Raw genomic sequence first — 11,469 nt, 5'->3', positions numbered from 1 at the left:
TTAGGCAGTCAAAGTTATACTTTATATTTTAGTAGTCGCAGTTATCCCGATTGACCTTATTCCAATTAGTCTAGCTTAGGGGTCCGTTCCCGAATTTAGCTTTCGTATTACACTTCTGCTGCGTGACGTTGACATGTCTGTTAACTGTGGTTTATGAAACTGGCCCTTAGTCCATTACTTTATTTAAAGAAAAAAAGTTACATTTACAGCAAGAGCTCTAATTTTTGTTAGACGAATCTTAAATCCGAACATTATGGTTGAATTATATTGGCGCGTGTATGGTTGTTGTAATATGCATGGAAAAGAGTTAATGTATAACAACATTAGGTATTAGTCGATAGAAAAACAAGGCTTCATATTAAGATTCTTTTGAAAGAAAATATAGCTAACTAATAATTGAATAAAGCAATTTGATAGGTAGATAAGTAGTTTGGAAATTATTTTCCTTCAGCTTTTACATTATACTTTGACAAAATGTTCTGCTAAACACATTCAAATTAGCTAGGTACTTTACGAAGTTAGATATTATGATATTTTTAAATGACCTATAATGAGTAACAACCATAAAGGTAGGTATAATCTCTTGATTCGTGCTCATGTTTAACGGAGTATATCACTGAAGCTCGGCTTGCTACGCTCTTCGGAGCGGCCGCGCGGATGTCACTGGAGTTCTTTCACGGCCTGCAGAATTCTCTTGACATGGCCAACTTTTATAATACCGAGATCACGCAAATCTCTCCTCGCTAAAGAGAATAGTTCTCGACCCGTAACATCATGCTTGGCGAATACTTCGCAATACTCTCCCAGTTGCAGAGACTCCAGCCACGTCTGCACTTCCTTGATGCCCCAACAACGAACTTGGGTGCCACCGTGGGACACTGTAAACCCTCCTTCTGATACACTGCGACGTCCTCGTAACCAATTCCGGCCACTGCCCTTCTTAGGTGCCTAAATAAAATATGGCCATTCAACACATTTTTGTCATATAGGTGGGCCATTTTTTTCAGAGCTGTCCACCCCCCTTTTCCTATTGGATTTGGAAAATCTCATGAGGTTTCCGCTCAGAATCGCGAGCTCTTTCAATCCTTATAGGAGAAAAAAAGTGTCCCAAGTTTTTTCCATTCCGTTACTATTTTTAGGGTTCCGTACCAAAAATGTACAACAGGAACCCTTATGGTGCGACGCTGTCCGTCTGTCTGTCCGTCTGTCACATTACTAAACATCTCGAGAACTACTCATGCTATATAAACTTGAAATTTGGAATAGTTGTGAACATTGTAAACCTCTGCAAATAGAAAGTATAATTTTTGTAGTGGAAACATTTTAATTGTGGAAAATGGCCAAAATGGGGAAGGGGAACAAACTGTAAATTTAAAGTTACTAGGTCAAGTGCCCTTTTCTCCGAAGTTTACCAAAAAAAATTATGAAAATTTTAGGAAACATTGGTTTTATGCTAAACATTACGGGTAAATCGTGTTTGTATCTTAAAAAATTTTTTTTAATTCACAAAAAACTTTTCAGATTTTTGCTGATGTATATCGTACTTCAAATTAATACGAGATATTACCTAAACCATCTTCTTTCAAATAGTTTGTACGGAACCCTCGGTGGGCGAGTCCGACTCGCACTTGGCCGGTTTTTTTCATATATTTTGTATGGCGGTAACGGAATGGAAGGTTTGAAAAATGTATGGAAGTATTGGGACAGTTTTTTTCTCCTATCAGGATCGAAAGACCTCGCGATTCTGAGTATCAATCGCGGAAAAAATACCCATGTTACAAAACAAGTGGGGCGGACAACTTTAAAAAAAAGTGGCCAGGTAACTAAATACTATTGTTATGTTATTGTAATAAATTAATTTATTAACTATACCTAGGCGCATGTTCTGTTGTTAACAGGGGGTAACAGGGGTTGGGTTGTAAACAATATTTCAGAAACAATAAAAAAATCACAACAGGACAACTATAAAGACGGATTTTATCGCGTATGATGAATTTACAATAATCGCGACGTTTCGAACCCTTTAAGGTTAGTACGCACTAAGCGACTGGCCGCGTGCGGTTGCGGCTAGCCGTGTAGTGCATACCTAGCCTTAAGTACAGTGTTCGTGGTCAATGGGTGACTAATGACTATCGTGCCAACCGAAGAGAATATTATAATAACAACAGGAGCTGAGAAAGGATCTCCTTCAAATATCGCGATGTATTGAAACTAATGTGAATCGTGTAAATGGGCTTAAAAGCTACAGTCGAGTTCCATTACATTATCTAACACAGGCACATATTAGTGCTCTGCCTTATGGGAAATATCCGAAGAACTAGTTCAGATCCGGCATCCGCTTCCATCTTTTACTATACCTATATTTTAGTATGCCTTATACGAACTAAAAAAATGTACGGAGGAAAAGACAGCTCTTTGTGCTTACTTAGCATACGCACACGCTTGGCTACAGTATGGCATAGTCCTATGGGGAAATAGTTCCGATGTAATAAAACTATTTTTATTGCAAAAAAGATGCGTTAGAATTATAGGAAGTATAGATTGTTATGTCCAGCTGCAAAGAATACTTTATTCAACATAACAGATTAACTCTGCCATCGATGTATTATTAGAAATAAGCACTTTCGTTAAAAATAATGTTTCCCTTTTCCCGCAGTACTTTCGTCCATCAAATTTACATCCTGATATTAGTCCCTCCAAACTCTCAAGACTCAACAAGAACTCTCAGACATGAAAATGGTCCACTCTGGTCCATTCGGCATGTCAGTCAATATTTTTTAACAAATTTTCAAACAGGTAGTAACAAATATTAAACAGATTTAAATCTCAATTAAAACGACATTTAATTAGTAAAGCCTGTTATTGTATTCAAGATTTTTTAAATGGAAAATAGATTTCTGTTTTACTTTACTTAGTTTTAAAGATTACCTTAATACATTGTTTTCATCACATTTGCTGTTTAAAGGTCTCATTGCGTCTACGTGTACTGAAGAATAATGTACTACATATTTTATTCCCAGGGGAGTAATGGATTTAGTTTTAAAAATTAATACAATCCGTACAATACTTCAGGCAAAGGATGTTTCAATCAGCCAAGGATTTTTTTTGCACAACTAAAATTTGACTATTAAGCTATAAAAAAATATTATACGGTATGAGAAATGCATTTAATTTATGTTTTACAATTATTTCAGTGTATTTTACATTTATTTTGTGAATGTCACGTAGATAAATCGTTATAATTTGCAATCTGGCAGGAAATTGTGACGGCCATCTCGATTTGCGCGCTTGATCGCGTTGCCATAGCAACGGACAGTACAACACCGCCATTCATTGAAGGTTTTGCCTTATGATTTTTTTCTCTGTGTTTTCCTCTCAAATGTGATGAAATATATGTATTGTGTGTCAGGAGGTAAGGATTTTGTAAACTCGTGTCTATAACTCTCTCCAGCCTGCGGCTGTCGCGAGTTATTAACACTCGTCGGCAAAATCCCCCTTACCTCCCTTGTTGCACAATATACTATTATGTTGCTATGCCCTCACAGGGTTCATGTTGAGACTGTACTTTGCTTAAGACCTTTTATGTGTACACATGAAACGCAATAAATATTGAGTACCTATTGAGTGTTGTTGTTATCCTCTTCAGTGGAATGACGTCACGAAAAATCACTCCCGCTACGTTGCAAATATATGTATTGCGTATTGCAATCAAAACACGCCTTGCAATGTGTAAAATAATTCCAACTGTAAGAAAGTTACTACTGAAATAGTACATTAAGATACTAGTGCGAAAAAAAGGAAGTGCGAAACGAGTGGCGATAAATTACGAGTTACGAATTTCCTTTTCGCACGTGTATGGTACGACGATTTGCGAAGGGTCATCTGTACTGAAAAACGTCGTACGTGCGAAAAGGAAATTCGTAACTCGTGTCGATTTAAAACTTACTTTTTTACGCACTTGTATCGTAATGTACTATTTTGCATCTTTGTGCTCGAACGTACCATTGCCCAACAACGTACCAATTTTTAGGTAGCGATTATGCGGGTCTGAACTATACTCCAATAAGGCAGAGCACCATAAGCTCTTAACAATAAAATGAAATTTATAGAAAACTAGCTTTTTCCCGCGGAATTATTCGCGTTAAATTCGAAAATTGCGCATTGCTTCATTGCACAAACTTCCACCCCCTATTTTAGGTAAGTGGGGAGTTGGATCTCATACTGACTAACTATCTCTGTTTTGCGTTAAGTTCGCCATTTGTACTTTTTATTGTTAATTTGTGCAATAAAGTTTAAATAAAATAAATAAAATAGACAAAAAGTAGACTATATCAGTCTCCATCCCTTCAGCTATCTCCACTTAAAAAAAAAACTTCAATAGGGATGACGACTACATAAATAAATTGGCATTCTGTTTAGTCCGTCAGTTAGATCGTCTAAAAATACTGAACACATATTTTTCGCTTTTTCTAATTAAGACGATACGGTAGGGGTCAATTCTCCATACAAACGCTCTCGACTATTTCCTCCCTGGTTTTTGAAGATAGAGCAATGATTTTTTCAACACAGATTGTTATTATTTTTATCTGTGTCGGACCGTTTTGATTTTTTTGATATTCTGCTTTTTAAAGACTCTAGAGCCAATCAAAAATTTCCAAAAACGGCCTTTTTCATTGTGGCGCAAAAAAAGGTGTGATACTCAAGATTGGTAACAATTAACCAAAAAAGCTAAACGGTCCGACATAGATTATTTCTTTGTTATTCAGATTCTTCAATTTCGGCCCGATTGATTAAGTTTTGAAGGAGGAAAGAGTCGAGAGCGGAACCTCGATTTTAAAGATTTTTTTGAAATATCTTTTGACTGAGTTGTTCTTAATGGACAATTTTTTTTCGATAAATCTAGTTAATAACACTTGTACATTTAACTAAAATTCCCAAGTTGAAAGGGGGGCTCCTTTCCATTTTAGCATTTTCGCTACCATATCCTCTTAATGAAAAAATACAAAGATATAGAGCGTGAAAGTTCCGGAGTGGGGGCTTGTGACGTCACTTCTAAATAAAAATTGCACCTAGGCGTGACATCACGCGAAACTTCAACGCCCTGTACCGTCATCATTTTTCGTTTATGAAAAAAAGAAAAAATACGTGTCGAAAATTCTTTGTGACGGACTAATTAGTTTTTTTAGTCGTCTCGCCAATTCGACGGACAAACAAACAAACACACACACTTTCCCATTTATTATATTAGTATGCATTGAATCTCACCTCGTCTACTTGCAGGAATGCGTGTCCGTCGTGAATATCGCAGCGAGCAAGGTGCGCTCGCAGCGCTGCGCCGGCGCCCCCTGCCACGGTGTCTTCGGCCAGCTCGTGACAACTCTCCACCTTGTAAAAGAACCTTTACTACAACTTTTACTAAAATTCACCCCGGACATCTAAGACTAGAACATAATATGTAAACTTTATCCATACACTTACTTATTCGGTTACTTTTTATTTTTCCGTTTTGACAAAATTAATACAGGTGAACTTTACATACAGACTTTAGCTCAGATTATGTTTTGCCCGCTTTAGATTCTTATAAATTGACGTAAATGTAATTTGTACTGTAATCATGTTGTGAAATAAATATATCTAATCTAATCTAATCTAATCTATTGGTTTAATTGAAAGTTTTTAAGTACTAATAATTCTCAACGAAGACGTTGCCGATTTTAGCACCATGCGAAACACTATCTGGGGCGTTATTTTGTCAATTCTTTTTTTTAAGTCGAAGAATGAAGCTCTAATACCTATACTGCAGCAACAATAGTAGATTGAACAACAAGGACATAAAGTGATCCATTTTTAACTGAGGCAATTTTTTGGTCTGAGCGAAGCAAAGACCAAAATAGTAGGTAGCTTTGTCGCCTGAAGGTATGGGGCAGTATGCGGCAAATCCGGTAGTTCTGATTTTTTGCAGACTTGTTTATGATGTTGGCCTAATGAATAATCCAAGTTTGTGATCTCGAGCGCCGAACGCAACTTTGTCAAAAATCGAAAAAACCGCAAAAAAAATCGTTTCTTTTTCAAATTTTGGCGATTATAACCCTAAGGCACTGGTCCCATCGCGAGCTAGTAAGGCATGAGCTATTGGCTATAAAAACGGGTCTATATTAATTCGCATAACTGAATACTCCTAATATGAATTGGCATACCGTTTATTACGCATAACGTTTAATACGCATATCATTATTTCGCATAACAGATTTCGTATAATGCTAATGCGCATAATGTAAATTGTTATAACGATGAATTGGTATAAGTATAATAAGCATAACTTTGTTTCGTAGAATGTTTAAATGGCATACAAGAAAATTATATTTTCACCACACTAACGGGTAACGGCTTACTTTTCTGTTCGAAAACAGATAGCAAAATTGCATTTTATCCACAAGAGTGCAAAGTAATTTCATACAAATTGATGATTTTGAATCATAAATATTGAAGAAATCGATGGATTTAATTTAGTTTGATGTTTTATAGTCAGTATTTTGTTCGTGTTGGGGTGGTGAAAGCAATGTTTAACGTGCCGTACGAAGGTTAATGTGCCTTGAAACCCTCGCAACGCTCAAGATTCCACTTTTTTAACCACTCGCTACGGGGTGTGTAATGTTTGGTATAACTTTTTTTGGTATAGTAACATTTGATATAATAACATTTGGTATATATTTAAAGGATATAATCACTCATATGACATAATTAACATTTGGTATAACTACAAAATATCTACTTTTATTTTGTATAACCATTATTTCGTATAACACTTATTTATAATAACCGTTATATGGTATAACTATCTATTGATATACGATTAGTATGATATAACAAGCAAACAGTATAAAACATTTCATGAATTAATTTTATCCTTTTTTTGAAGGGATCACAGTTCTAACCTAATCTACTTTTCTGGTAAATGATAGATTTTCAATTTCTTTAGTAAGGTACAGCGGGGCAAATCTAGACTAAAAGGCAATGGGGGATGTCTGAAAATTTTAAAATCGCCTGATATTTTTTCTGGTGATAGGAATAAGCATTTCTATTTACAGAAAAAAGTTACAGATTTTTTGGTAGCACCATACATTTTATAAAAATAAAAACGTGTTGCTCGACTGCGCGTACGACTCACTTCGGCAGTTATGAGATTTGTCTTAGTCTTTAAAAAAAATCCATTTTGAATCTGTGCTGGCCACAGACACTGACAGTTGATTGTCAGCTTGACATTTTTCTCGGAGAATTCGTAACCATATCTGGTGAACTATTTATTACTGTTTTCGACTCATTTTCTCTCCCTGGCCTCTGATTTTGCCTCCTTCTACGACTACCTTCGCTCTCGAACCCCGGACCGTGATTTTACTGGCTTAAAACGACGACCTTTGATTTTAAACCCTGGACCTGATTCTACTTGCATTAACGAAGACGTGTGCTTGCCCTGCTTGCTGCCGACGGCCTTTGCGTTGAACCCCGGACCTGATTACAATTTTTAAGCCCATTGAATTGGGAAAACGTGGATAGGTACTAGCGATTTTGTAAGAGCTAGTTCATCTAATTTGCCAAAATGTGGAACAGCGACAAACACAATGCCTGTGAAGAAGAAATTGATGAAAGATGCAGAGATATTTTGGACAGAGAATGTGTATCCCATTAATTTTGAAAAGTGCAACTACATGTAATAACATGAACTCTAATAAGAGTGTAATAAACATAAATTTGTCTTGATCTATATTAACATTATTACTCATTTTAGCACCCATAAGTACGTTTTCACATTATTCGATCTAATACCAGATGTTGGACCGATATCCCATACATTACAGGCGTCGTCTTGGATTTTTCCATTGAAATCCTTCCGACATCCGATATTGGATCGGGTAATGTGAAAACAGGCTAACTCCTAGTAGTGATTCATAAGCGCACCTGCCTACAGATGAGAACTAGAGAAGGACCTGTGCCCTAAACAAATAACTTTAGATTGTTGGTTTATTGTCTGCTTTAAGTAGTTAGTGCTCAAAAAGGAAATGAGTTTGCGATGTGACGCCTAATACTGCTTTTCACATCACCCATTCAGAAAGGGTACTTTTCGGCCCTGTTAGGAGGGAATTAAGTGACACTTTTTTGTTCAATAACTTTGTCTGGCCTGTATAAAATATTAACGCCACGGAAAGTGTTTGCACATAAGTAATAATCAGTAATCAGTAATTCTTTATTGCTATCATTGGTACATTTCAGTAGGTATAGCACAGCTATGAACCCTGTAAGGGCACTGCAAATATAGTTCTCAATAACTAAAAATCTTAATACTTATAATCTTATAAATCTTAATACCTATATTGCTATGAGAACATTTTTATGTTGTAACATATTTTAATATTATGTATAAAAAAATAGTGTCGATTAAGTGCATAATATTTTTACAACAGACCTGATTCATATTTTAGTATTTTGCTTATATGTTGTTGTTGTATGTCCTAAGGCACTCCATAGGTGCATAGGGCCTCCACAAGATCCTTCCACGCCTTTCTATCTTGAGCCACCGCCTTGGCCTCGTTCCAGCTCAGTCCATATTCCCTCAGCTCGTTCTCAACGCTCCGCCTCCAGGTGTGTACGGGGCGTTTGCGGGCCCTCTTTCCTCCTTGAGGCCGCCACTCAAACGCGATACTGGCGCTGTTGGTAGCTCCTCTTCGAAGGGTATGACCGATCCATCTCCATTTCCGCTGAGCCACTTCCTGGGCGATCGGAGGTTGTCGGCACATACTCCACAGATTCTCATTCCTTATAGTTTTCGGCCAGAAGATACGGAGGATCGACCGGAGGGACTTATTGACAAACACTTGAAGTTTGTGCGTTGTGGTGTGTGTTTGTTTTGCTTATATGATATGAAAAAAAAGTGTCAAATGGTAGCAATAGTAGATTGTGCAACAAGGGAGAAAAATGAGATATATATCTTGAGTGTAGCAAGGTATTCTTAAATTTAATCCTGAGCGTAGTGAGGGATTCAAGTGTTAAGACACAAGGTGGAATTAAATTTGCCACACATATTAACATCAACTTTTAGGAAATTTATATATAATGATATGTTATATGAACATAAAAAATGGTATGTTATGTAACCATGTAAAAAAAATGTGTCCTTGAAGGGAAAAGTATCACTTTGGTCCCTAATAGCAAAGAGGAAAAGTGCCTCTTTGCACCCTCCTCACAGTGCAGGGAAGAAAATAACCCTTTCTTTTCGAATCACAATCACTACACTCAGTATTCAATTACATATAGAATACTTCACTTTGTTCACAATTCAATTTATATCCTCGCTATAAATATGCAATTTTGCTCCCTCGTAACACAATCTACTATAGTGCTGTTAATCATGCTTTAACAGTATGGAGGGCCATAGAAGAATATGGAAAGCCATAGCCGACTGAATTTGATAGTAACTTGACAGTAACTCGACACACATGACACACACCTATGTAACTCAGAAGTAAAATAAAACAACACAATAAATCAATTATATTTTATTATAGGACATTGCAAATTATAAAAAAAAATGTATTTTACCATATTTTTCCTATTGGTCTATCCAAAAAATACACATTTTATAAAATGCCACCGTGTCAGATATTTCTGGCTTTCTTTTTTATGATATTATTGCCAGCGTGTAACTGCATTTTAAGGTTGGTAAACAAGACACGGTATCTTACACTCAGGTGGTCTTCACAGCAAAATCGCACTCTGGTTGGGCAGTTCCTGCCAACCTATTGACACCAACTTTCCTTCAGCTCCTTTCTTAATATGAACAATTTTAAATCTGGATTTTTCTGGTTGGTTTTAGAACAAGTTGGTATAAAGCATGTTTTGGGATCCTTATATCGTGTTTATGTACTTGTATTAATTATAACAAATAGTGTCCGGAACTTAAAAGCGATGATCGTCAGGGAAAATCAGAAGTCAGGGAGGCACAACGGATCGTAAACAGTTCAGCAGGATCAGGTCCAGTGTTTAAAAGCAAACGTCTTCGTTAATGCAAGCAGAATCAGGTCCAGAGGTTAATATCAAAGGTCGTCGTTTTAAGCCAGTAAAATCAACGTCCGGGGTTCGAGAGCGAAGGTAGTCGTAGAAGGAGGCAAAATCAGAGGCCAGGGAGAGAAAATGAGTCGAAAACAGTAATAAATAGTTCACCAGATATGGTTATGAATTCTCCGAGAAAAATGTCAAGCTGACAATCAACTGTCAGTGTCTGTGGCCAGCACAGATTCAAAATGGAATTTTTTTAAAGACTAAGACAAATCTCATAACTGCCGAAGTGGGTCGTACGCGCAGTCGAGCAACACGTTTTTATTTTTATAAAATGTATGGTGCTACCAAAAAATCTGTAACTTTTTTCTGTAAATAGAAATGCTTATTCCTATCACCAGAAAAAATATCAGGCGATTTTAAAATTTTCAGACATCCCCCATTGTAACTAATCCTTTTTTTCTATTATTACACTATTTCCAATTTTCCATTATTCCATTATTACATATGTATAAATAAAATAAAGACTCCTTAACTCAAATAATCTTTTTAATTTAAGATTAGCAGTTGAGTTCATAAATGCATGTAGGTATGTTTCTTAAAAATAAACAGTTTTTTTTAATAATGCAAACATTGTAAAACATGGAAGAAATTGACCAGTTACATTTGCCCCCCACTCGAGATTTGCCCCGATGTACCTTACTTACCCCTATTATTTCATGCTTAATAAGTGAGACAGTATAAAATTAAATGGAAAATCAGCCCCTGATTGATCCAATCGCTTGCTCCATACAGTTAGTAAGTATGGCAATTAATTTTAGGATAATTAAAGTTATACGAAATAATAGTATGCAAATTTCAATTATGCAAAACGAACAAAATGATGAACAATAATGTTATGCCAAATCTGTTATGCCAAATTATGCGTGCAAATAAAATAAAAACGAACAAAAGATAAGCACTCCCGTGCAAATAAAAGACACGGCAATTTTGATAGCTCACCGCTGGGCGAGTAACTATAAACATCGCCGTGTCTCTTTTATTTGCACGGGAGCGACTATCTTTTGTTCGTTTTTATAGCCGATAGCTCATAGCTTACTAGCTCGCGGTGGGACCAGTGCCTAAAGGACCAGTTTTTGAAACACCATTCTTAGGACGGTTTTAAAGTAAACTAAATTTGCTATAATCTGACAAGGTCAAGCGGGATAACTACTAAAATATAAAGTACAACCACAGTATAATAAAGAGTACTATCGTACAGTATGGCCACTCCCGCCCCCCGCTGAAAGTGCCGCCCACCTCCTCTCGGTTACCTCACAGTTACCGCTTATCAAAAACGCGAACAGTCAACCTGTCATATTTCACTTATACAAGCATAGTACGCGTTCACCTACACGAGCTTAGACTGTGTGCTAGGAA

At 36.5% G+C, this 11,469-nt stretch overlaps 1 protein-coding gene across 1 annotated transcript in view; it reads right to left on the bottom strand.

The window, feature by feature from the left end:
• Window positions 1–522: 522 nt before the first annotated feature.
• The window catches only part of LOC125240812 (diacylglycerol kinase eta), a 112,594-nt gene continuing 101,647 nt past the window's right edge, over window positions 523–11,469 (bottom strand). Inside the window, exons 20-21 of the mRNA XM_048148936.1 lie at window positions 5,266–5,385; window positions 523–948 (exon numbers count right to left, since the gene is read on the bottom strand). Of these exons, the coding sequence (XP_048004893.1) occupies window positions 661–948; window positions 5,266–5,385 (408 nt within the window). The 3' untranslated portion in view covers window positions 523–660. The remainder of the gene's footprint in view (window positions 949–5,265; window positions 5,386–11,469) is intronic.

This window comes from Leguminivora glycinivorella, chromosome Z, assembly GCF_023078275.1.
Source record: "Leguminivora glycinivorella isolate SPB_JAAS2020 chromosome Z, LegGlyc_1.1, whole genome shotgun sequence".
NCBI lineage: Eukaryota > Metazoa > Arthropoda > Insecta > Lepidoptera > Tortricidae > Leguminivora > Leguminivora glycinivorella.
The sequence above is the reverse complement of the archived record's forward strand: the minus strand, read 5'-3'. Positions and strand labels throughout refer to the sequence as shown.